We start from the raw sequence: 27,313 nt of genomic DNA, 5'->3' as shown, positions 1-27,313 counted from the left end.
TTACTCTGGGTACACAAGAACTGAAAGAGACCCAAGCTTTCTGCTTTTAGCAAGGCTGTTACAATTTCTCCTGAGAAATTAGAAGTAATTTATTGGGATTCCTCTGCATCTCAGAAAGTCTCCTGTATCCTTTGCAGCAGTGAAGGATACTCTAAGGCGTATAGCATGTCCACTGCTCCTATGGAGGATCACAAGGAGTCAGATGAACTCAGCACCTCTCCAAATCAGACTCCAAAACAGAAAGGCAGGACAGGGCAGGCAAGAATGGACCTTGTAGAAGCATGCAGTGATAGGAGGCTTTTCACTCCATCCTCATTATCACACCCTCCATTGCTGTTTCTCTTCTGTTAGCATTTTCTGCACCTGACAAGGCTTCCATTCAACTGGAGCAAGTTTAAAAACCACCACATTTGGATTACAGGCAAGAGGACTGGTTGCAATACAAGTCCATGAACTGCAGCATGCTTCTGCTGAAATTACAGTGTAGCTGTATTGAAACTGGACTGGGACAAAACTACTGGGCAGGCTTTGCCTGAACACGCAATGCCACCCAAAGGAACATTTTCCTCCTTGATGCTGCTGCAGTACAGATTATTCTCTGGACACTGCTGGCAATGGTTCATCCTTTGGAAAGAAAGACCATTCGGGTGTTTGATTTGCCACACACTAGACTGCAGTAGCAATCTGTCCTACCTGCATCTCTCAGAGCTACATTTTTCCTTTATCCATCCTTTACAAATGTCTCTATATAAAAGCACCCCCCATCACCCCCAAATCCAAGGGACTAACTGGAAGCTATACCCCAACCATGGGGTCTGCTCACATGGGAGCTTTTAATTCATGTCTATCCATGAGTTTATGTATGGTTTTGTTTGCATGGACCACTGCCCTGAGGGAATGACAGTGGCATCCATGGTACTCAGTCTGGATTCCTGAGCCCTCATGCAAGAGCTCCAATGCAAGACCGAATCATTTTGGCTTAAAAAGACCCACCTTTGCTTCCACACCATTCCCATCCTTCCCTCTTCCTTTATCACCTGCCTTCAAAATATTTCTGTTTTAATACTGTGACCTTCCTCTCCTGCAGTGCCCCCCTTGCTCCTTAGCTCCTGTGATTTCCAGGTTCCCCCTTCTCTACTGCTATGTTTTCACACTCACCGGCTGCCTCTTGACACTCAGCCAGTTCTTCCACAGCAGGATCCTCAAGTGCTGAGAGAGCACAGCCATCCTTGGCTGACCCAACCGAAAGCAAATGGGCTGCGTATTCTTCCTCCCTGGGCTTAGGAGGCAAAAGCAGAGGCTCTAACCCAAATGGGCATCCAGTGTCTAATATCCAAGCCTCTGCCTCTTCCCCACAGCATAGCTCTGAAGCTGCTACTTCATCCACTTGTGGCTGCCGTACTCCCAGTAACTGTAGCTCTTGTCCTCACAGCAATAGCTCCTAGCAAATTCAACAGGTTATTCCTCTCCAGGCAGGCAGGCAGACACAGCAGCCTGCCTCCACTTGTGTTAATTACAATATCCAGCCTCTCCTGGCTGTTCGTTGTTCAAGCCCTAACTGATAAAATGGATAGCATTCCATAAAGATGCTTCTGCTTAAACAAAAGGTGATGCATGCCTCCTCCTCCTCCTCCTCCCCATGATGAAACCACCTCTCTGCCCACACACCGCTTCTGCTGGAGAGGTGTCATCAACAGCAAAGAGTTAGGCTGCTTGCCAAGCCAGTCTGACTTCCCTGAGTTCACAGGGAACAGCTGGGAAGAAGAAAGTACCCACAGCATGCATCTTTCCTGGCAATGCTGATTTAGAATCTTGGGCCTTTTTTAATACTTTTGAGTACCTCAATTAAACCTACCCACCCAGGGAAATTAAATGAAAGTGTTAAAAAATATATACATAAATGAAAATCCCAGGGACTAATATAATTGGTCTAGTTCCTGCTCCTTCCCTCTTCCCCAGGATATCAGTGCTGGTGTTCTCACTGATTGAATATAACACATCAAATCCACTGGGAATGAGATTGCAGGATCAGACCCCATAAAGATTTCAGAGCACTAGTGTGGCTTGAACACTGTTGTTATTCACCTGATCACAGAATTTTTCAGGCCAGTGGTATGTGACCTAAAATAAAAATGAGAGATGAAAGGAAAGAGTAAACTGCAGGTACAGAGGGAAGCAATGACAGCAGAGGGGACTGCTCATTGCACTAAGGACTATAACAAATCTGAGATACAGACCTGTTTGATGAGCTCTGGTCCCCCTCTGAAAAGCAGCATGTACACTCCAGTACCCCATTTGGTAACACTGAAATCATCCTCAAAGTACCTAGGCAAGCCATGGAAGAGTTCACTTCTCTCAGCATATTTCATAAAAGAGATCAAAAAAGATTCTCCTATATGGCATTTCTTACAGCCACAAACTAACTTTGTGCCTCAGAAATTAAAAACATCTTGAATGAGTTTTTGCCGAACTTCACACGGACGAAAGTGGAGGTGGCAGCCCTGCCACCCAGAATGGTCTCGGAGCAGAGGAGCTTTGAAAAGCACTGAAAGAGTCAAAGGGAGGGGAAAGAGAGAGATGTGGTACTCAGTGAAGAGAAACAGCTTCTTTAGATTAGTAAATACTTCAAAGGTGGGAATAGCAACTGAGATGGAGCAGTCCCTGCCCCACATACCTCTGGTCTAAACAGACTGGACATTCCAATGGTGGGAGTGGAGCTGGAGCTAAAATGAGCCTAAAAGGCTTCCCTGGGATAGTTCCAATAGCGTTAGGAAGAAACCCAAACATCTAACCTCCCAACTCTACATTCACATTTTTTCTAACAGATGTCCCTAGGGAGAGAGAGGGATCTCATTTGGGTCTGTGAGTCAAGAGCAAATACTGCTCCTCAGGACTCTCTTCTAGTTCAGCTACATGTAAGAGGCACAGCTGGATTCATTGCATTTGGTCCAAACACCATTTGCAAACTTGATTCACTTCCTCTCTGGGGCTGAAAAAAGAAATCCAAATATAGATAATTCTACTCTGAAGGGGTAAGAGAGAATAAATGTATAATTTCACCATTCACTGCTTTGCCAAGGTCTTTTAAGGCAAGCGTCTGATTGCTTCTTTTTGGTATTCAGTCAAACAACTGTTTCAAAAGAACATTGTGATTTGGATAATAATTTTCCCAAGTAAATGCACATCCTTACTTCCTTTGTGAACTGAGTCAACAAACATTCCCTTTGGGAAGTACCCAACGGGTAATTTGTTCGAGTTCACCACTGTAAAACCAGAATAACTCAATGTCAGTTGGCTCTCAGATCACCTGCACTCAACTCCCCAAACACCATGGTGTTCCAGTATGAGAACAGAAGATGAGAACTTTATTAAGCCATTATACCTTTTTGCTTTTTAATTCCTTTACTTAACAATTCCTGCAGATGGCACAGGAGGCTCTGCAACTATGTGGCCACTCCTGGACAAAGTGACCAGAGCAGGCAGATAATGTCCCAGTGACAATGCAAATGTGCATACAGGCAGAGGGGGGAGAGAAGGCAAAGACCAAATTCTTCCTTCTCCCAATAAATCCCCAGCTGGTTTATTGCTCTGGTTGAAGAACCAGGGCTCTGTTGGGCCAAAGGGCAAACTGTTGGTTCAGATCACAGGGAAGAAAAGCAGAATCTTCTTCTGTGACTGTGAAGCTGAGGAAGCTCTCAGGGGAGCTCTGAATCGTGATTTCATCCAATGCAGGTCTTCAGAGACTTGACTCATCACATGTATTGCAGCAGTGGCTATGGCTCACAATGCCATTCAGAGGCTGTAGCCTCCAGGGCAAAAAGACTCTCCCCATGCACCAAGAACTCTCAAATTCTGAGACCTTTCCTTGGGCATTCTTTCAAGCAGAGGAGTTTTTACATCAGTAAAAATGAATGCGCTCATGCTTCCCAGGTGTGCCAAGTTACTTCTATGAGAAATTAGACATTAGGGAAGTGATGCAAGACGGAATTGGTAAGAGGATAAAGTCCAATACTGAATGATCTGCAAGAGTGCTGGAGACATGTTTGCGAGAGGACATGCCCTTATGGGTCCTGCTGTATCAGAGCCAAGAGCTGTGTGTGCCACAGGCAGCAGCACTGTGCTGTGCAAGGGAGGGATCCACAAATAGAGAAAACTGTCCTGTGGAAGAGCTGCTGCTCCACAGGGCCACATGAGGGGTGCAGGGGCTCTCTCCTGATCTAACACACTGGGAGGATGAGAAGAAATGGCCAGCCTTATAGTTAATGTTTCACTGGTTGCTTGGCCAAAACAACAGGTCCACACAACAGAAAGGTAATAGCACCATAAAATGCCAACACCTGTCTGCTCATTAACACTCTTGGCTTGGCCTTTAAACACGTAGCTGGAGCAAATCTGACAGGGGAGAATATTGACCCCCCCCTTGATGTCAGTGCCAGACAAAGAAAAAAAAACTAATCTGCTGGCCACCAGGGGAAAAAAAAAATAAAACTACTAACAGAACACTAATCTTGTAGCAACTGTGCATGCTACAACTAACCTGCAGCAGAGACTTCCAGAGACACACAGGCAAACGGTAGTTAGGTGCCCTCAGGGGCCTGGAGGAGGAAAGATCACACCAGCAGTGAGTGAAGAAGCATAACCAGATTAACTACCATGCCAGAGAAATACACCCAAAGCAGAATGGACCGAAGGAGATCTGCAAGAAGAGCGATTGGGTAATGCCATGACTCATGAAGAGGCAGGACTCTGGTACTTTCCTCTGACCGAGTTTGCAGTGTCTTTGGTTACTGAACTTAGCTTAGGAGCAAGTCCAGACTGTGCAACAGACAGGCTTTCCTCCTGGCTTGTGTAAGCTGATATTGACCAAACATTTGACACTCTTCTTAGAGATCTCAGAGATGCTATGCATAGACTTTAGCTGTGATCTCCTACCCACAAGCCAAGCCAAGGACTGCTGAGTGAGCAGCCTTCAGCCCTACGCTCCTATTTGCAAGCTGTAGGGCACTCACAGACCGGTGCTGAGCAAACCTCTCTGCTCAAAGTGCACACTTACATGTCCTGTTAGATGGCACTTTGCTAAGGTCACATGCACTAGGAAGGTGCTATGAAATACAAGTGTCACCATTTCTACCAGAACAGAGACACAGATGCAGAACAGATCAAGAAAAGCCTTCATGCAATGGGTACAATTAATTTCCATCTCAAAGCCCTTGGCTTCTCATTTACATGAAGTAGCCCTCTATCAAAGGGCCAGCCTTCAAACCAAGTCTAAATTTTAGGATGTTCTGAAACCAGAATGAGTAGGAATCAGAGTGTCATACACCCTTGTAGCACCAAGGAAGGTAAAAGTTAAAAGTCTATGGCCAACTTAAAACACTACCTTCCTCACAGGTAGCAAAGCAGTTGCCTGAGGACTTGACAGCGTTAGGCAACACAGTGCTGGATGATGCTGAAATGGTGTAAGACTCTTGTGCTAACTGGAACACCACTTGCTAAATGATAAAAAAAGCTTTTGCTGGGCAGCCCACGACATTCCCCAGTGACAGACTGCACATACTCTCTGGGTTACGCCAGATTCCTTCCAAAGGCATGGCAGGAGCCTAGAAATGTAAATTCTTCCACATTTCCTGGGTGCCTCATTTCAGGCACCTGAACAAGGCAAGGTTTTTAGAGAAATGCTCATTCTGCATTTTTTAGGAAAAAAAATCAGAGCCCTCAGAAAAACTAAAATAGGCAGCAATATTTTTAGCCATTATGGAAACTGCAGGTGATGTGGCATCACCACTGTAGCACTCTGACACCAGCAAGACATTTCCACAATTTATTGGTGGTTTTTCTCACCCCATTAAAATGGATTTGCAAAACAGTCCCTCCTAGAAGCAGTTTTCCCTCCAGTGGTCCACACTCATCAATTAGCTTGGAAATAAAAGGATGTTGATGCACAGGGACCGCTCCAATGAGTTCAAGGAGAACCGTGCTGCTGAGTTTTGGCTCAAAGCCCTGGGATATTAACCACTTTATACACAGCAGCCTTGTTTCCAGGAACAAGCCCCCAAATGAGTTTTGGGATACTCTGATATCAGGAGCAGTTAAGCACCAAAATCAAAATGTCTGAGCTTCCTGCAAGTGAATTAGAGGCACCACAGGCTGAAAACATTTGAAACAGGATTTTCAGAAAAGCTCATCACTGGGCTTTTTCCTCTTATGTCCATAACGTTCTGCAGGAACAGATTTAGGGAAAGTAGGGAAATGCAGCTTTTGGCTTTAAAGCCATGGTGCCTCTGTTCAAAAGAGCAGTGATGCTAGCCAGCCTTTTACCCTACTTATTTGATGCTAAGGTCACCTTCATGTACATCTGGTCCTAGCAAACCTACTGGTCCATGAATCATTTCCCACCACACCCAGCAGCTGAGGGCTTTATTTACGAGGTTCCCACATGCATACCTACCTTGCCAGAGGTTGCTTGCAGGCTTCACACTGCACCTTTTCCACCAGTTACAAACTCCCGTGATACCAGTCTCACACAACACTGAATCAGGATTACAAGTTAGTTAGAAAAAGAGTCGAGTGCACAACTAATGGGCAGTGAAAGGCAGCTGCTACTGATACATCCTGGCAGCCACCAATAACCCATTTTGTCTCTCCCTAGTAGAGTAAAAGTTCATCAGCAGAACCACGCACCCCTTCTATCCCACCCTCTTGCTCATCAAATAAGCCCAACAATGTATAGTTCTCCAGAGTACATATTCAAGCCCACTAACTTGGGGTTCATTGTGCTCAGTTATAGTGCCTCCTTAATTGAAACCCTTTATCAAAATCCTTATTCTTGGGGCTGGGGTTCAATTTCGAATCTACACAAACCCAATGAATCCCAGGGCTTGCAAGTGGGCATTACCCAATGCAACAGGCATGCCCGTTTCAATGCAAACTTTGCTCAAGAGCCTTGCTTTGTAAGACCAAGCGGATGAGATCACTGTGAGTTTCATTATTATGTCCTTTAAACCTTCCTCCGGATTATTAACAATGTTAAGACCAGATCTAATGCCAAGGCTTGCAACAAGATATTAGACAGCTACCAGCATCCAAATCCTCTGACACTTCTCATTTATCATTCTTTGTGCATTCAGCTAGTTTCCAATCTGCATGGCAATGCTCATGTCCTGTCACGTGAACCTGGACAGCTGACAGATGGACTAATTAGGGATCACACTATTTACAGTAAGACTGATAACAAGGTCAAAGAAAGGTCACTGTGAAAAATGGATTTGACTTTGCAAAGAACAATGGCTGGGACAACGGTGCTTTCCAAATGAAAGTGTCAGCAAAGCTGCCAAAAAACTCTGACAAACCAGCTTCCAAATTAAAAGGCCTAAAGACAGTCTGCAAGGATAAGGAAACAGCAGAGGCAAGATGCACTTGTGACAGCAGCTTTACCCTTATTGTGCTGTTCTGTATGCAATGGAAATACATATTTCCTGAAAGATTAAAATTGTATTAAGTTAATAATTAACTATGCTCATCTGCACATGATGGGAAGGTAAATCCTCAGTCACATGGATTTAGAAAAGATTTTTTTTTTCCTCTGTTCCATAATAAATGGAAGATTGGTTTCACAGCTGGTTGACTTGAATAAGTAGAAAGAAATAACACCAAGAACATACATCCTGATAGATACTGCAACACAGAACATGAAGCCAGTGTCAACAGAGCAGTGATCACCAGTACTGAAAAAGAACACTCGTTGTGCTTCTCCCATATAAAAACAGGACTAGTTAGCAAGTAGGCCGATGTAGGGACAGAGGCTCTTCCAGTGAGCCTGAAATAATGGTCTGAAAGACCCAAATACATTTTGGGGTTGGGTATAGATGAGTGCAGATGACCAGACAGCTGTCTAGCTTGCAAAACACAGAACAAGGCATTCTTAGGAAGGTATTTAACAGTCTTGACTGTGTAAGGTTAAAAAAGAGCTTGCAATTTCAGATCTAGGGACACCACTGGAAAACAGGTCTGATGAAACTCCACCAAACCAGAGCTAAAGCAAGAGTTCAGCTCACACAGAGGGTACCACTTGATTTTACTGAGCTATTCAAAAGGCAACAGAGATGAAAAACCTGCCCAGTGTTATGAAGACACCCAAAGCAAAGGTTTGTTTAGCTCCAAACAACATAGAGTCTTTGAATGTACAAGGCTGACTGTATTTGCTATCAAATATTAAGAAGTCCTTGGCCAAGCACATACCTTGATGTCAGACCATTTCAAAGCCCCAAGCAGCTTCAGCAAAAGCCATGAGACTTGGTTGACATGTGCTGAAGACCACAGAAGCCTAGTGAAATGGAAGACACCACTAAGCTCCTGAGATAAGAGAACTTAAAAGTAGCAACAGGAAAAAAATAAACTACGGTTATTATATGATTATAAACCACCTACTTATAGTCTAGTTTTCTGAGATTTAGTAACTGAGTTGTGAGCAATGCTTACCCCACACTCCCCATAGCTGGTGCATTCATACATGCTCCTTCCCACATGGATTTTCTGTTACCTATACAAGCACAGGATTCTTAGTCCAGGCACTTAACATATTCTTTCTCATTTACCTAGTTGCACACTTCTGTGAAATATCTGCAGGCCTGATCATTTCTGTGGGATTTATCCATTAGCCTGACCTGTCTAAATTCAGCCAACAGGTTTGGAAGCTAGGGGGAAGGATGGACAAACAACCCCACAGACTCAAATTTCCAGAAGCAAAAAGCAATCTGAGAGAATACTCTAAGGACAAAGAGTCACTACACTCCTATTTAATAGGTTTCTAGGGTGTCTATCCATCACCAAGTCACCTGGGTGTTATTACAAAATCAGCTAATTAAAACCACACCCTGAGATCTAAACGAGTATAGGGAGTGATGATGAGTAATGACAAGTTACACAAGGCCAGTCAGCCTCCCATAGCTGGGAACTTGCTTGCTGTAGAAGAAAAATATGTGTTGTAATAATCTCATACAAGCACTCCAGTGATGGAGGAGCACAGACAGAAGCAGAGAAGGGCTTCTCATCTACAGACTGTTTCTGAAAGCTCCTTAATTTATAGCAAAGGAAAAGAACCCTTTTTTCACTCCAGGTCATTGATAAAAGACAGATGTCCCAAAAGAGGGTTTGATTCTCTGGCTTATACAATGGAGACAGGCAATCTTCACTGAATGGGTGAGGAAGGCTAACTTAGCCTAAGACTCGGTTATCAGCCTGAGAGAGGGTGTTCAGTCCTCCTTTCCCTAATGACTACCACCCTGGCACCCTTCCCGAGAGAAGATAGTCTGGTCCTTCATGAAGACTTCTGATCTGATTCACTGAGCTGAAGGCAGTGAAGTGCACATGAGAAGGGTTTATTATAAGGCATTCTCTGAGTTTATGGCCTGTATTTCAACACCTGTATGTGCCTGCACACAAGTCACGCAGCGTGTACCTTGGGAGGCTTGGTAGGGCGTGTGGTACATGTGCTGGGGAAGACAGCAGCTCCTTAGGAGTTGCTGCAAGATGTGCTGCTGTGCACCTGAGCCTCAACTGCAGACCTAGAGTTTACAATTACCCAGCTGCCTGCCACCAGTATGCCCTTGCTAGTGGTTGCATGATGTGCCCTCATCTTGGGAGCTGCCCTTGATATACACAAAGCTCTTTAGCGATGATATGCCCATCCCTGGATAATCAAATGGGCAAGACCCCACTCTAGCTTTATACCTCAGAGAGTTGTCACTGCTGGATTTATCTAACAGCATGCTACAGGTTTATTTTTCAAACAGAAATGACAGCAAGACAAAGTCTAGAGCTGATATTGTGATTTTGCCATCACATAGAAGCTTTCTTGGGTATGGAACAGAGAAAGAGAAGTTAAACTCAAGTACTGTTGGATGGACTTGCTCTGCAGGCACTGCAAGTCCAGCACCTTCTGGATTGCCACAGATAGTCAATCACACCCAAAACAAGCCATGTATGGTGGGCATATAGTGACCCACCATGCAGGACCTCCTCAGCAGGTCAGACAGGTCCTGGTTGTACTGCTCCTATTATACGTGCACTGCAAAGCTGAAAAGCAACTTTTCTAGAGCCATTAGTCCAGGACCTCTGGATGACTGGCAGGCCTGGCAGATGCCCCTGACTATTAACAAGGTTGTTTGGTGACTACATTCTTGGCTCGTTGGTCCAAAGTCCAAGCATCCAAATTGACGTGCTGAGTTTTGCAGCCAGCAGGTTGCAGAACTGGCCAGAGTTCTAGTCACCTCCAGTCTGGATGTCTGGAAATCTCAAACAGCCAGCCTTGTTTGTTGCTTCTCGTTTTTTTTTCTTGTCCAAACAAAATTTCTGTCTGGAAAAAACTTTTAAATTATAAAAAAAAAAAAAAAAACAACTCCAAGCCCTGGATGTGTGTTCTTTTAAATGCCATTACAACTACGACAATAACAAATATGTTCTGTAAGAAATTTATAGCCATGAAATGCAGCTGGACCAGCAGTGAGAGAGGAGCACAGGACAGACACTGTGCCTGTGCATGAAGACAAATACCTTTCAACAGGAAGTTACAGTCTGTCTACAAAGGGCCCTGAAGAGCTTTATTATTTATGGATAGTATCATTATTTAGAGTCCAAAGGTCTGCCCTTTTTCTTCAGCCTGTTTCAACAGACATCAAAGGAGGATTCATCAGTGTCTTCCTCTCTATTGCCAGAAGGTAGTAGTAATAATAGTAATTGGGGCTCTTTACAGTCAAAATGCTTATAAAAACCATTCTCTAATTACTTAATAATGAGACATTTGATGATGCACTGGAAGCAACATTCATTGCCTCCAAGAAAACAGAAGTAGCATCAGATGTCTGCTTGAGGAAAAAATGCCATGAAAGAGTGCGCTCTCTGCAGACAGTAACCTGTGTAACCCCCTTGAAAAGAGCTAGCTGGTGCCTTATGTTCCAAAACTAGTTTCAAGATAGACTATAATATACATAGATATATACGTATATCTCACTAGAAATGCGTGAACAAGCCTCAGATTGTGCTAATCTGACAGTTCAACGACAGCAGTAAGGACTTCTGAGGGCAAATAGGATAGTGATATTTATCTGGGATACAACTTCTTCCTAGAAGTTAAACCAGAGGATGAACGTGGAGATAATATGCAGTGTCAGTCAGATGACATAGCAAGGCATTAACTTTCTCACCAGTACAGGCTGTTTAACTTGTATGAAGAAACCTAGAGTGCGCAAATAACATAACATGTAATAGCAGAAATCATCAAACAACAGATCAACTCCCTCCCATAAGAAAAACTTCTCTTCTCAGCACAAAACCAGAAATATTGAAGTCTGTGATATCTAGACACTGTCTTGCATGACAGCTCTGGTGACTGTAGAACCAACATTTTGTCTTCTGCATTTTACCTGAAGCGAGTTAGACACAGATTAATTTGGAAAAAGGGTATGCTAGCAATGGAATAAAATATTGCAAACAATTCTGTGCTGCATGACTATTTTCACATTGTTTTGGGCACAAAGGTTGCCCAAGAATACATCACTTTGAGACAGGCAAGAGCCTTGGGGCTCCATTAATGTAAAACACTGTGTTCCTACACCATTGCTATTTACAGAGACTCACTCAGACCCATATATTAATGCCACTTTGATAGAATTTCTTGGAAGTGGTCCAAATGGATGTTTTTTGACAGTGAAGTTACCTTAAATTCCATGGAAAAGTTAATGAAAACCTTAGTTTAAAAAATATTTATCTAACATTGGTTAAACAGTGTTTTTTGACAAAAATCTCTCATACATCTGATAAGGTGGAATAATTCACACACACAAACACTCACACACACTCTCTGAAGTGAAAGCATAGGTAGTTTCAGCAGCACCTGTCCCTGAATGTTGAAGAGTCCCTATAATTCCCTTGATTTTTAGAGGCATGCATAGCTGTGACTGCAATGCTTAAAGTATGTTAATGTCCCTGAAAATTAGGTAATTTGGGAGCCTTTGCCTTCACTTGGCAATAAGGTAGCTCGGTAACATTACATTCAGGTGGTTTCTTGTGGCAGACGGTTTCATGGACTGCTTCAGTGTGTGCAGCCAGTTTAGGGGCACTGAGTCACTCTATCACCCTCCTCCCTGCTGCTGAAGAAAGCCAAGCTGGGACTCCCACCATGTTGTGGGTAGCTCAGCCATGATCAATAACACATATGTGATGTTTCCTTATGCTCTGAGCTGAGCAGGAGCAATGCCGATGCAGCCATGGTGAGAGGCATGGTGTATCAGCTAACTGGAACACATTTCCACAGCTGAGGTTTTCCTTGGAGTATGAACAGGGAAAACTCACATTTGACTGCAAAATCCCAGAAGAAACCATCTTAAAATGTATAGCCCTTAAATAACCCAAAGCCTCATTTCTACAATCATTTATACACATGCTCAACTTCACAGACGACTATAATGTGGAACAGCTACCCACACACGGCGAGAAAAGCCTGTGATGGCATCCTTGCAGGACTGGGGCACCAGATTGTGGGAGCCAGAGGCATCTCCTTGATGGCAGGAATGCACTTTGCATGCTGTGGATGCAATGCAAAGCACCACAGAAGTCAAACCTTAATATAAACATCAGTTAGAACTGTTTCATGATTCAAATCTTGGGAAAGCTGTGGAGCCAGGCATCTTCTCCTTTTTACATGAGAAAATGTGAAAACCCCACACCGCCTTCTTCTTTTGCCCTGGACTGGAAGTTGGGGACTTCCAGACAAGACCCTGTAGCATGCATTGGCTTTGAGCCTTTTGGGTTTTTTCTCATTTTCTGGAATGCACAACAAGCATCGCTTGCAGGTATTTTTTTTCCACAGACAACAATCAACAGCTACAAAACCAATTCCAAATGCAGCTTGGATCAAGTTTCAAAAAGCCCTCGTGTGTGTGTGCACACAATTTAATTTACTGTGGCTACAGAATTGCATTTGTAGGACTACATTTATTTTTTTATTTTTTAGTCTCCAAGGCAGATATCTATGACAGTGAGTGTGTTACAGGGCATCAATGGTAGCGATTGCACAAATAAGCCTCCAGCCTCTTGCCTTAACAAGCTATGCGACCCAGTGATCTTCAGCATGACACTCCTTGTGTTTTATTGCTGGCTAGGAAGATTTGTTTTGAGTCTCTTTCAGTGGCAGAGGTCTTTATTGCTAAATAGTGCTGGCTGTTGAGTAATATGTGAATTTAATGTGCTCATACTGGAATGCCCACTTGGAAGGTAGTGGAAATTCAACTTAAAACTGCAACCAGCTCTTTTCTTTCTCTTTTTCATTCTGTCCTATGTTTTCCCTTTGCTGTTCATAAACTACTTCCAGAGCTGTTCCCCGTGCTGTTGCAGCTCTTTATGAAGCAGACTATCACCTCACTCCTGCTCAGACACATGAAAGAGATGATCTAGAGGAGGAAGGGGCAGTGGCAAGTCTGATAAAAGCAGCTTCCTACTCGTGCTGCTTTGACAAGACATGAAATAGTTCTATTCTTCCTGACCATCTTATTAATAATCAAAATCCGTCCACAGAAGAAAGCATTGCTGGTAACATTTCAGCTGTCTGTTTGGCAAGATGCATGTGGGGAGGACATGGAAGAATCTTATGAAGAAGAGCACCAAAGCCTGTGAGGGACTGTTTCATACCTGGAAGAGGTCAAGGAAGGTTTCTGGGGGCCAGACTTTGGAGAGGGAATAGAAATCACGCTTTTGAACATTCTGCATCAAAGCTCTCTTGAACATACCACTGTTGCCTCTGATACTTTTTTTCTAGGAAACAAAAAGCTTCTGTGACAGCTACCAGCAGTTACAAGAGTGGAGCTATGTTAGTACTAGGGAAAAAGTTCTAAGTCTGTAAATGTGTATGTGAATTTTTAAACAAGTCTGTTTGGCACTTTTCACTGAGCTTTTCAGAAAGCACTCTACACTTCCAGCAGGAGCACTGACAGTTTAGTGGGAGCAAATCCTGTGTTTTATTCTGAAAGAACGTTTGCAGTTTTGTGCTCCCAGGTATTTAATGCTTTCCCTAATGTTCCTGGTGCAGGGATCTGGGGTATAAGTGAGAGTACCATCTTCCCTTAAAGCAAAAGATCCATTTTCAGCTCTCACAACTGAAAACAAATGCTGAAAACCATAATTCCTAAAAAAGACATGGACATCAGAAAGACCACTTAATGCAAAAATGTCACAATTTTTGAATGGTTTGGGATAGTGAAACTGAACTTGCGGTTGTCCCTCTTCCTGTTGCACATGAGAAAATTGATTCTAAGAGTTACACTCCCATGATCAGTGAAGAGAAGCACACTTAGCTATCTTTCCAGTTAATGCTCCAAATTTGACTACCAAATATTGCAGAAAACTGCTCTCAAACAAGTTCGGTATTATTTGTCTTATGGTATTTGCATTATTTGTATTATTCAGTATGATTTGCAGAAATGACAGCCATCACTTTGGCATCCTCTGAGAAAACTGTTATTTCCTAATGGGCTGTTCATGGCAACCCCAAATAGACAAAATTACCCTAATAAGGTATTTATTATGTATCATTTACCAGCCTGTGCAAGTGTCAGTCCAGAACGCAAGACTACACCTGACCTTTTAATAGATACATTTATTCTAACAGCCACTTCCTATCAGGCTGCGCTGTAAAGCAGCTTAGCTTTTATCCTGGTGACTGATCAAAATATCCCTCCTCCCCTCTAGCACCGAGCATCCTCCACTAATGCTCCACAACTCTTATCACTTAAGTCCCGCTCCTGCAATGAAGAGCAGAAGGTGCATTGTGTCTTCTAGGGCCTCTCAGAACATCACTGTTGCAGGTGCAAGACCAAAACAAAATAAAACAAAACAGGCATCAAGCACAGAAGCAGTGGCCTGTTCTTGCAAGCTGATGATAGGAGGTGGTATCTCTGGCAAGTCAGCATGTGTTGGGATGTTCCATCTGTTATCAAGGTGAGTCCTCTCCACGTCAAAGCCTATGGATCAATGTGAAAGCGAGACATTTCCCAGGTCATTGCCCTGACTCTCACACACTGACGCAAACAACCCTAGCTGTTAAAATGTCACTGCCTGTCCTGCCCCTGCACTCCAGGTTACCAGCCCTAGCAGAGGACAGCAGGAGCCTCTGTGCCAGTGCTGAAGCATACCCATGGCACCCCTATCTGCTGGCAGCCCATATACACTAGCCAGCCTGCAAATTAGGAGCCAGGGACACAGGGATGTGTTCCCTGCTGCAAGGCTAGTCACCGTTGGTAGCTGGTCTTGTTAGCGGCTGGGCCCCCTGCAGTCTGATCTTCAAGTTTTAGCCGTGTGCCTCAATACCATTAAAGCTAATTTCAACAGGCAAAAGGGGTTTACAAATGGACAGCAGCAAACCAGTTGCCTATGAAAGAAGTGTCATCACACTCCTGAGTCAGTGCAGCAAAGCATGAAGCTATAATCAACGTTTGCAACTACTCAGCAGCCCTGAAAATATCAGGGCCCATTCTCAGCTAGTGTGAGCGCTTTGAGAAGTTCCTTTTTCATGGCTTTGATGTGAAGCTCAAAGCATCTTCCCCACCATGAGGGAAGAGACAGCTGTCTTGAACCCAGGGCAATACTACTACTATTCACCTGAAGTGATGGTATGAGGTGCTAGCACTATCTGTTTTGAGCCCCATGGGATCCTGCATCCCCTTTCTGGGGTCTTCTCTGTCCCTGTGTGTCTACCTTGACTTCAGCTACTTTCCAAAGTGAGGAGGATCCAGTCAATTAACTCCTATGTCTTGCTAACTGACTCAGACTGCAAAGAGCGGAGATGAGTCACCTTCAGATTTGCCCTGGGACAAATGTGCCCAACTGCCTGCTCCCATTAGCTACGGTGGGGAGGCTGATACAGTATTTGCCTTTATGTCCATGAGAAACTAGGAACTGTGTAAGAAGGAAAGATAGAGAAGATGCAGAGATTTTTCTTCTCCCATTTTATGAAGTGGCTGAAACAACCTACATACAGACTGGTGCCACTACAGTGTGACTGAGGCAAACCTTTTTTCAGTTGCTGGAGAATTGAAGGAAGAAAAGTATGAACATGAAGACTGGTTTTGTTTTACAATAAACATCAGGCACAAACAGCTCAGCTGTGCCAAGTATAGACAAGCATGAACCTAAGCTGCCTTTCGCTCTACGGGTACTTAAGAGTCTCAATCCAAAAGAGTGACTCTCAAACTCTCCATAGGAATGCTGGCTGATAAACTCTGTTTCAGACAAATCACAGACTGTCCCATGGCTGTTGACATAGAACCCAAGGGTGCCCTACAACAAGAGTGAAGGTTAGGTAGGGAAATGCAGGTAAAGGGTTCCCAATGCATGGTAACTAGCTCTGTGGCACAGTAAGGACCAGCTCACATAGGCTGGGGGATTTTTTAATATGGAAGGTCCTTTCCTTTGGGGTACACTTGCCTCTCCCTTGAATCAATGATCATTTGTTACATTAATTTAGAGACAGAAATCAGCTATACTGCATTCATGCTCCTTAATTGTCCACCCGGAGAAATCAATGCTTTTATTGAATTAGCCAGTTGCCACAACAAGTTTTCTTTGATTTCTAAGGCTCCCATGAATCAATAGGAGTCTGTCATTGCCTCTAAGCGGAGCAAAGTCAGACCCCAAGTCACACTGGTGGATGAAAACCAAATGCTCCTGCAGAATTCTCTGCATTAGGTGGATATGTGACTGCTTAGCAATTTGCTGAAAAACTGCCTCCAATCACTTCCACCCCTGCCACACCAACTGCCTTCAGCTCACAACTCCACCTCTGCCTTATCAGTTCTCAACTCTCACACCTAGTATCTTCTATTTTCCTGCTTCCTTATCTGCTTTTTCTGTGCCCTGGGCAAGATCTGCTGCTGTCTCCATATTGTCTTAGGTGCAGGTATCTATGCCAGAAACATCTTACAGTACACAGGCCTGCATCTGATAAATCCAAATACCTCTCCAGGACTCCCTTGCCTGTGCTGTCGATAATGTCATCTTTAATCAGAGTGCCAGTCCAAATATTTTGGGGTTTTTTTTCCACAAAGGTAATTTTGTTGTTGTTTTCCAGCCTTCCCATAAAACTGGCCATTTTTTATCAGCACAGCTGGCCGGGAAGCATGATTCATACATAAATTACCGCTTTTACTGCATTCCTTCCCTTTGTCAGCCCTTCTGCTGTCAGCTACCTGGGACAGGACCATTATTCTTCAGTGTTTAGCAAACACTCTACACATAATGGGCAATACTGTAAATAAATGAAAATAAGACCTGAAATCAAATGAAAGCTGACTGATAGGACTTTTGTGAAACCATCTGAGTTTTGCAGCTTTTTAATCAGCTGTGCTGCACTGTTATATGGCACTTACAATGGCTCTGCCTTACTTCTGTAGTGTTAAACAAGATCATAAGGGGACAGCAATGGAAATCAGGTCTTAAACTCTTTTACCCGTGGCTCACTTCAGCTGATTAAGAACGATCTATGCCTTACAGGCTGTGACTTGTGACTAGCATAAAATGATGGATAGCCCAGCATTTATTGCCTAATCAGAATTCCTTCCTGGAAAATCAGGGGAAGTGATAGAAATTAATGCTAAGGAATGGCAGGCTGCAGGAGATGTCAAAGTGGAAAACTGATAGGGGAACTTTCAAAAGATAAGTTGGGCCACTGTTAGTACGTGCAGGATTCCATAAAAATCCCATGCAAAACAAATGTTGATTATGTTGTAGGGAAGAGAACAAGAGGGAAAGGCAAGGACTGCAAAGACAACTAAGCGCTAATCTGAGCACAACTGAAAATTAGGGGGAAACAATAAAGCAAGGTCAGAGAGCTGAAGTATTTCAGCTACCAGGTGGAAGTAAAAGAAATAAATAGCAAGACAAAACCAAAGTGGTGCACTGCATGACACAGCTCAAACTGGGGCATCAGACTAATATGAATAATATTACATGGTATTCTTCATAGAAGAAATAGCAACGTTTTCACAGTGCAAACAACGAGAAGCTTGTGGATGCACATGTGTTTGAAATGGATATTGTTTGTGTAGCATTGCCTACCCCAAACACTCAAAACTTTCAATATAGGCTTGGAAACTGTGAAACTGACTTGAAAATTGACATGTTTATAAAAACACTGCACAGATTCTGAATGTTTGTCTTCCAGTATTCAGCCTTTGTGCAACTTTGTTGCAACTTTCAGTTTTGTGCAGTAACTGAACTAGAGCTTCATTTTCTGGGGGGAAAACCAACCAACCAACCAAAAACCACAAAAACAAACCAAGCGTCTCATCACTCTCAGGAAAAATCTAAACCACTATTCATTGCAAGATTTCCAGTGAAATCATGCAATCAGCAAAAGCCAGCTGCAAACCAAGTAACAGTGAGTCTTTGGACAGAGGAGAGAACATAAATAGTGATGGCAGTGACACACTGAAATTGGAAGATGGGAAAGGACTGGAAGGAATTAATTGAGTGGTGGCTGGTTCAGATGAGCACAGATCAGCAGCTTTGAGGTACCTTGTTAAGTAGGGTACTTTCTGCCCACTCACAGAATCATAGAATTGTTTAGGTTGGAAAAGACCTTAAAGATTATCGAGTCCAACCACTCAGAATGGTAGATTTGCCTGCAAGGAAGAAAACTGGTAGAGCATATTTTGTTGAGCATATTTCAAGATGGGCTGATTTCAGAGGGAAATGCATACATAGCCGTTACAGATGGGATGAATCCAGCAAGCGCCAGGCACATGCACAGATAGCAGCATGACAGCAGGCAGAGCAGCAGCTGATACTCCTGGTGCCAATAAGGCACCAAAGGTAGAGAGAGACCCTAATCCAGTTCTGCTCAAGCCATCCCTGAACGCAGAGAGGGTTGCCAGAGTGAACACCAGCAGACCTGGGCACAGCCTCTGACCAGCACCGGCCAAGAAGAACCAGCCACAGCCCGGCATTAAGCCAAGCCTGGCATAGTCAGCAGTGTTGGCTGTGTCTGCAGGAACCAAGGTGTGTGCTTTTGTTAATAATGTGGAAACTTCTTTATGGATTAAACTGGGAAGGCTAAATCTACTTCCTGCTATAGCCCTGGCTGATTTATCTTGTGCAAGGGTAGAATCTGCTCCAATTGTCACACTGGAGGTCTGCAACACAAGTGGAGATCAGACTTCAAACACTGGACTTCCCGCAGCCTTGTCATTTATCCCTGCTTCTTTGGGAACACAAGGAACCCCATGAAATTCAGCATTCAGGATCTTCCCAGATGCTTAGAAGAGGATCTCTTCAGCCTAAAATGTCTCTGAAGAGCTTCCCCCTTTACAGATGGGATGATGCTGATGATAAAGGAAGACATTGGCAGAGAAACGTCAAAACTGAACAAAAAGACAGAATGTGAAGAATTAACCATCCTTTCCCTGTAACTGTAACATTAGACTCGAGTCTCTAGCATTAATCCAGGAGTAAAAATCATTTCACACGATTCAATCACGTGTTCTTAACTCCTAGTCTCAGTGTGCTCCTTGCTATGGTTTATGGCATCTGTGGGATTTGATGCTGCCGAACACTGGGATTTCAGCCCCTTGCAGGAGTTAATCTATAAAGGAAGAACTCCCGGTGTTCTGTTTAAAGGATTTTTATATGACCCATTGTTCTCCTGTGTGTTTGTTATAATGCTGATGTGTGCTTGTGAGATGAGTCATGGACATGATCAGACCCAAGCAAGTCTTTTTCCAGGTTCTGACAAAGTGTGTATTTATGCGAAAAGCAGTGTAAATAAAAAGAAACCCTAATCTCCAGCTCCCCAGAAACAGCTAAATGTTCCATATTGTCAGCAAAATTTTATGTTTTGGGAATTATGTCCCCAGCATGTTTTCTTCTTTTCAACTACAATAAATTAGTCAATAAAACACAGGAAAACAAACTGAAGAGTTACCCTGTCCTTATTAGTCACCCAAGTCTTACAAGACAATGGGATGAGGCCATAGTTATGTGATTAATGATATTATGATTAATTAAAAACTGGGACTGGAGAAAATCTTAGTTAGGTAAATTGAAGAACACAGTTGAAAGTCTGTAGTTGTGTTTTGCAGTAAGTCCCATTAAGTTCCCTCTGGCCCTGCTGCCTTGGCCTGAGTTCCAGGCTCAGTTTTTACCACATGGGGCCAAAACTGTCACCCCCATACATCTGTTAATTTAGCCTAGGAAAACAGTTCCACACAATTAAAGCATGACTGATGGCTCTAGTGACTCCAGACAAGAGCCACTGAGCAGAGATGGGCACAGAGACACCGTTTCAATGCCTGAAATGTGTGGAGACAATTGAAACCTAGTGTGGAGGAAAGGTGCACTACTGCAAAGCCAATGCTAATGCTGCTCTTCCCCCAAAAGGATCAGATCCAGCCACCTGCTCCACTGCTAATCTGTAGGAATCAGCAAGCAAGTCAGGACACAGCTTGCACACGGGCAGGAACCACGAGCATCGCGACTGCAGCTCCAGGATAATTAGTACCTGCCTCAGCTCTGGTTAATAAGGGGTGGTATTTGTCATCCCCATCCCGAAGGCTCCCTGCCTCTTACAGGTGGATTTGCCACATGAACATGGGCAGTCTGTGCCTACAATTAATGTAACCTACTCCTGCCCCAGGGATTTTCATCAATAGATTTCAACTCCACAGCAAATGCAGACACGTTGTTGCCCCTTGTTTGCATGCAGGGAAACACAAACAGCCCTTGCTTAATTTGCAGAAGATTATCATGCAGGAAGCAGAACCTGAATTTCCCAAGTCTGGAGCTGTGCAAAGCCTGCTCAAAAGCTTTCCTGGGGACTCTGATTAATGGAATAGTAGCTACATGATTAAATTGTAGTTTTCTGGAAAGTATTACCTGGAAAATGACTTTTTTTTTTCTAGAATCTGGAAATGTTCATTTTAAGGCCTCCTATCAATTTCAAATGCTTGGGTTTTTTTAATGAAAAGCTGAGAAACCTGGCTTTGATTGAAGAAAAATAAAAACGTTTGGTTTAATTATATTTTCTGGGGGAAAAGCCCTTTCCTTTTCTAGTCATTCCTAGCCCTAAAACTTGAGTGAGATGATTTTGAAAAATCAGAATTTGTCTTGCTGTGACTGGAGACTCTGAGCAAGGAAGGTCAGAACAAAAAGAAGGAGCCACAACTGATTATGAATGCAGGCCATACAGGATAACACCATTTCAGAAAGCGCAAAAAACTCCTGGGGAATTCAAAGCCATCCAGTTTTGAACACAGGAAAGAAACAACATTTTTTTTTTTTCTCCACAATTCTTCATTAAATTGTTACCTATGTTTCTAAGGCCAAAATACAGCGACCTAGTCCAGTTACTTGGGAGGGAGTGTGTATGTGAAAAAAAAAGCAGTGATTTAGGAAAGAATATTTGACTCTTCCCTTCTGTTTGTTTTTTGTTGTTGTTGTTGTGAAAATTAGACTATATGTAAAGTCAGCAAAATCTGAAAATGGATCATTTGCTGCAACTAAGAACATCTCCTATTAGAATAAAAACATCTGCCAGTTAGAGACTGCTCCAAGCCTTCATCAGCTGTGGCACTGACTGCTGTATGATGCTGAACATGTCTCTTCACACAACTCTGTCTCTTTTTCCATCCTTCTATTTAGCAATGATTTCTATTCAGATCACAAGGTCTTGCGGCAAGACCTGTTTTTATCCTATATCCTAGCTCTCGGGGGTCCAGATCACAGTTAGCTAGAATGTAACACACATAAATAACCACCTATGACTGTCTTTCCAAGAGAGCCTCCTTGTGCTACGTTTGGCAAGCTGCTGTTTTTTCAGGCATGCTGCAAAATGGCAGCTCTGTCTGCATTTGCTGTCAGGTCTCCCATGAGCCTGTTTGCAAACTGATAGGGCTTCCTGGGCCCCCCGGTGAGCTGGAAATGAATACAGGCTCATAGCATTTGCTCTTCCCTGCAAGCCAGCTCCTGGAGATTAGTCAGGAAGGTAAGCAGAAAGTATGATGGAACTGAGAGATGGGGTTTGTGCCTGAATCCTTCAAAGCCAACATGGCCTTCCACTCAGGGAAATTATTTTTTCCTCCCTGTCTCAAGTCTCTCTCTTCCCTAGACATGTGTCTTGGGGACTTTGTGAACCAAAAATGACTGAGGCTGGATTGCTATAAGAAAATGCCTGTGTTCCTTCTTAATTTGTTGCAGGCTTTCATGCTAGGCTTCACTGATTTCCAGATGCTTCTTGACTCTACAATCAGCTTTTACTCTATTTGCACTGCGTACTAAGAACTCCTTGATGACGGATTTTGCTTTGCTTTTTGCTTTTGCTTTGCTTTTTGCTGTAGAACCCCCATGCTGTACAACAGATGATGCCTGGTGAACAGTTAAACTATGTCACCTATCCTCCCAGCTCTCGCTGGGAGACATGAGAGCACCCCACCCAGGGAGCATTTAATCATCTCCCAGATTTAGTTGGAGCAAATTCCAAATATCTGGGGAACCACAATGAATTAACATGCAAATTGAATCCTAAGCCAAGATTCATGTCACTGTCATCTTTACATATTGGACTGTAGATAATGAAAGGAATTACACTCCAGCTGGCTAATTAAGTAAACATGAAACAATTGGGGGTAGCAGACAAGAGCTAGGGCCTAGAAACCTGGGTCCAAGTACTGGCTGAGGCAGAAAATTCTTGTGCGATGATGGATAAGTTTGTTAGGGACATTTTGAAATGTACAAATGACAACAGGAGGCCATTAATGGGACCTTGAGATGGGCTCCTGTCCTTGCTGACATACAACACAGATTTCCACCTCCTCTGTCATACAGAGCAGTAAGCTGTAACAAAAAGGGACTGTGAGACGAGACAAGCTAAATAAAAGGCTTGAGAACAAAGCTTCTCCGCTCCCTCTGTGTACAGGCTGGGGTCTTCCAAAAGGTCTTTCCCAGCACTTGACTCAGCCCAAACTCAGTGCACTCGGGCAGCTACAGCTGGCTTTGCAGTACACTTCAGCCTCACCCAGGGAAACTGTAGGCAAAAGATGGGGAAACGCCAGATTCCCTGTTTTAAAAACAAAGGTGCCATTTCTTACATAGGCATCTTTGATGGTTCCGCTGTGATGCCAGAAGAAAACCATCCCCATTTTAATTGTCCTAGCACACTCTAGTGGGAGCACGTTCCCTGCACAGCTTGACAGCATCCCTGCAAGGCTGCTCTCCCAGCAGCAGTTTTCTCACCCAAGGGCACAAACTTATTCAATACAGGTGTCCAAAGAGCTAGGGGTGAAGGGAGACAACTATAAAACCAGCTCCACTGCGAAAGGGTCAGCAATTTCAATGGTCAGATCACGGAAAAGTTAAAAAAGGCTGTTATTATTTAAGGATAAGGTAATTTCTTTGCAAATATGGAAGAAAAGAAAAAAAAAAAAACCCACCAAAATTATTTTCCCCTCTTTTCAATAGGAAATCTTCCTTTCAAGTGAATAGCTCAAGGAGGCACATAAAGAACCTCGAAGTGGATGAGGTTGGGTTTTTTTACTGCAAAACCTGTATTTGCAATTACAAGCAGACCTGTTCAGTCACACCCTTCAAGCATCATCTTCCTCCCATACCTGCACCCTGTATGCCAGTAACATACCACCACCGCTGCCTCCACCTTGCTCAGGTGAGGCTGATCTGAGGACACACAACCTTTCTGTAAAACACTGCTTTGGCGTTTTGCTTACACATCACAGGCTGCCTCCTCAGCCAGTGATACAGGGTATCATGCTCTCAGATTCATTCTGTGTGGTGGTTTCAGACAACAGAGTAGGCACCAATTCGCCAACAGGAAAAACTATTTCTTACCTTTTTATTATTATTATTCTTTCTATGCTTGGATAGGAACAAGCCTCTGTAAGGAAAGGAATGGGAACATTCAGAAAATAAATTGTTGTTTGGTTTATGCTCCTTTGGGTCTTATTCATAATCCAGAGCATTACAAGGATAACTCAGGTTGAAATCTGCAATATTTACTCTATTTACAAGGAAATAGTTTCTTTTGCAGGAAAAGGATTAGACAGCGATATCAAAGGTTTGGGAAAACAGACCACTTATATTGGTGCTTGAACAGGGGACGTAACCTTCAAACTGCAAGTCAAATTGCACAGAGAGAGCTCTTTGGTGTCTCTGAACTTTAGCTGATAGGCTAGTCATCATTTCTGCAGCTATGTGGGATCCTGATCACAGACCTACAAGGACAGCCAATAGACAGCATGCCAGCCTTAAAAAATGTGGATAGGGCATAGGGAGGTATATAAATGAAAGCAGGGCCTGGTTAAGGAAAACAAACTTGATATGATGAATTTCAAAGTTGAAGACTGTTTTTATACAGGCAGAGATGCCCGCAATATCATGTTTTTCCAAAGCAGCCTCATGGCATTGACACATTTACTGGGGTAGTGCAGATCCAGACCAGACTTAACACTCACCACCAATGATTTCTGAAGCCAGGGCTGTCCCAAACCACACCAGCCACGGGCTTCCACTTTGATTTCCTACATTTCGGTTGGGTCTTCCTTGGTCCACTGCCAGGCCCAGCCCACCCCTCTGCTAGCCCCCAGGCAGCTGCAGCATTAGCTGGAGAATTCTAGCCTGTTGGCTTCCTACCCTAACAAACTAATACACGGCCAAATTAACCTGTTTTCTTTGCACTCCTCTTGGTGTGCTACATGGAAAAAAACTAACAGAGAACAGAACTACAACAGAGACTCAGAGCCAAGCTAAAAAGCATTGCCTACAGTCTCAAGAGATGGGAATCTAGCATATTGTCCTAACAACAGCAAAACCAGCAGCAACACCATTCCTTTTGTACGTCTCTATTCAGCTTCATCCTTTTTTACTTCTCCTTATTAACGCAGCAGAGTGCATGGCTAATTACGCCTGATTTTTCTTTCTTGGATATAGGCCCTACTATGATTTAGAAATAACCTTAATCTGGTATTTGTAATTCTAGTATTTACCTCTTCCCATGATTTCCAGTATGATGTTACTATATTCTTGGCTCAAGACAAGCTTCTGTGGTGCTTTAAAACATCGCAGGAAAACACTGCAGTGAGACCTCGTTCCTGTTGAATAAATAATGGAACATGAGCAGAGCACAGGATATTTGAATATCCTCAAACATCACCAAAACCAGTTAATTAGTTAAGCTCTATAATGCAGAACTAAACCTTTGGGGAGGCAGACTTTGTTTTGCTTGCGTGGCCATCCCAAAACCAGGACATATCTATCATATCCCAATCCATACACCCATCTGGCACACCTTCTCGGACGTCAGTCTAAAAGAGGACATGGGGTAAACCCAAACCACCCACCTGCCACACAAGCCCCTGTGCAAACAGAAACCTCGAGGCCTGTGCTGAGGAAAAAACTGCTGAACAAGGAAAAAAAAGCAAACACCACTATTTACGCTGATAACATTCCTCTTGACTGTTTGTCTGAAAGCAGTAGTGGCCCTGTCCTCTTGTGCATGGGCTGGCATAGTCACCTGCAAGCATGCAGCTTCTGCAGTATCACAAAACACCCTGCTTCACAAACAGTGTGCGTGCTGCTCCTTAGCTGCTCAGGCGCTGCACCAGAATACGCAATTGCTTTCCAACATTGGATAAATATGCAGAGCTCTGTCGAATTTTTCATTTTCACATACATTAATCATCCCTAAAGCCCACCTCTGCTGTACAGATCTGTACTCTTTGTACAACTTTTATTCTCTCAAAGGTGTGTATTTTCATAATGATAGTGCTCATGTACCACTTAACAGTATATTTTCATTTGGCCCCAGCCACACTTCTGAACGGTAATTTATTACTGCTTGTCACTAGCTGCTACTAGGAGCAATACATATACTGGGTTTATTTAGTGTGTTTAGTATTTCTTGCTTGACTCTTTCTTACACAGACAATACTGCCCAAGCCCAGAGATTCACAAATCAAAACAGCTGCATTTCTGGGCCTTCCAGTTGCACTTGATCTGCATTTCCCGGCTTTTTGTCTGCCAGATCTAGAAACTTTCATTTATTTGTTCTTTTTAATGGAAGCGGAGAGCCTAATCCACTCTGCCTGCCCAGGGAGCTGCAAGTGTAGAGTGACCACCTATGTGGATGACGAAAACATGAAAGAGGTATGCAGGGGTGTCTCAGGAGCCTGATTCAAACCCCATATACCAGGCCTCCACCACCCTAGAGGTGAGACGTGCCAGGGATGTGTACGTTATCCGAAGGCAGCCAGGTCCCAGCTTGCCAGACCCAATACCTGCAAAACGTTTGCCATTTTGCTGCGCAATGCTACCCACTGGGAATGGCAGTGCTGACTGCTGGAGTGACAAGCCAGCCACGGAGAGGCCTGGTGGCAGCAGCGGCGGGGTGATGGCCAGGGGTCATGCTGCAAACGGAGCGCAGAGCTCTCTACCTGCAGAGCAGCGTGGGTCCCTGCTGTCCCGCTGTGCTGCGGCGCCTGCACCTCGCACTGCAGGGTACAGGAGATTTTAACCAGCGGCACGGTAAAACCCGCAGGCTCTGTCAGTGCTACCTGTCCACCACAAGTGCGGGGAAATCACCTTGAGAGAGGAATGAGAGAAAAATTGGGTCCTAACAGAAGCACGGTATTACAGAAAGCTTTTTAAGGTAAAATACAGCTATCGCCTTTCAGACGGTTGGTGTGCACGAAATCTGCATCACCACAGTTCCCTAAGCCACACTCTTTTGCAAGGAGTGGCAGGAAATTTGGAGGCCTGGTAGGGGACCAAAGCTCCCCGTTTATTCCCATTACAGAGAAAAGTAAGTCAAGGGAAGAGCAGCAACATTTCAGTCTTCGCAAGCTTAAGTTTTTACCTCAGACTTGGTAAACAAGTGTTTTGTCTTTGCCTCTACTCGTGGCAGATTGCAAGCTCTGCCAGAGGATTTTCCACAGATGAAATTCCCACGGCCATTTCCGTGAAGAATTAATTGTCCTTATTGCACCACCTCTCACTGCCATGAGGTACTGCCTCCCCTGCACCTCATCTGCCACCTGCGCAGTCACCCGGCCTTCCCCTCACTGAAGAGGCCCCAGAGCCACCCGCACCCTGTCCCGCAGGTCCTCGGCCTGCATGCACCCCACCCGTGGCCGCCCCCGCTGCCCCCTGGGGACCTGCCCAGCCGGGGTCCCCCCCGCCGGACACCCCCCTCATGCAGCACTGCTGCCCGCTCGCCCCCCCGCCCCGCTCCGCGCCCCGCCCCGCCCCGGCCGGCCCGGCCCCTCAG

The 27,313-nt window shown here is 44.0% G+C and overlaps 1 protein-coding gene across 1 annotated transcript in view; it reads right to left on the bottom strand.

Annotated features, from left to right (window-relative positions):
- Positions 1-27,267, bottom strand: part of ABCA12 (ATP binding cassette subfamily A member 12) — a 124,798-nt gene extending 97,531 nt beyond the window's left edge. The window contains exon 1 of the mRNA XM_080399895.1: positions 1,159-27,267. Within this exon, the coding sequence (XP_080256021.1) occupies positions 1,159-1,227 (69 nt within the window). The 5' untranslated portion in view covers positions 1,228-27,267. The remainder of the gene's footprint in view (positions 1-1,158) is intronic.
- Positions 27,268-27,313: the final 46 nt, after the last annotated feature.

This window comes from Falco punctatus (assembly GCF_963210335.1).
Source record: "Falco punctatus genome assembly, chromosome: 8".
In the NCBI taxonomy this organism is placed as follows: domain Eukaryota; kingdom Metazoa; phylum Chordata; class Aves; order Falconiformes; family Falconidae; genus Falco; species Falco punctatus.
The sequence above is the reverse complement of the archived record's forward strand: the minus strand, read 5'-3'. Positions and strand labels throughout refer to the sequence as shown.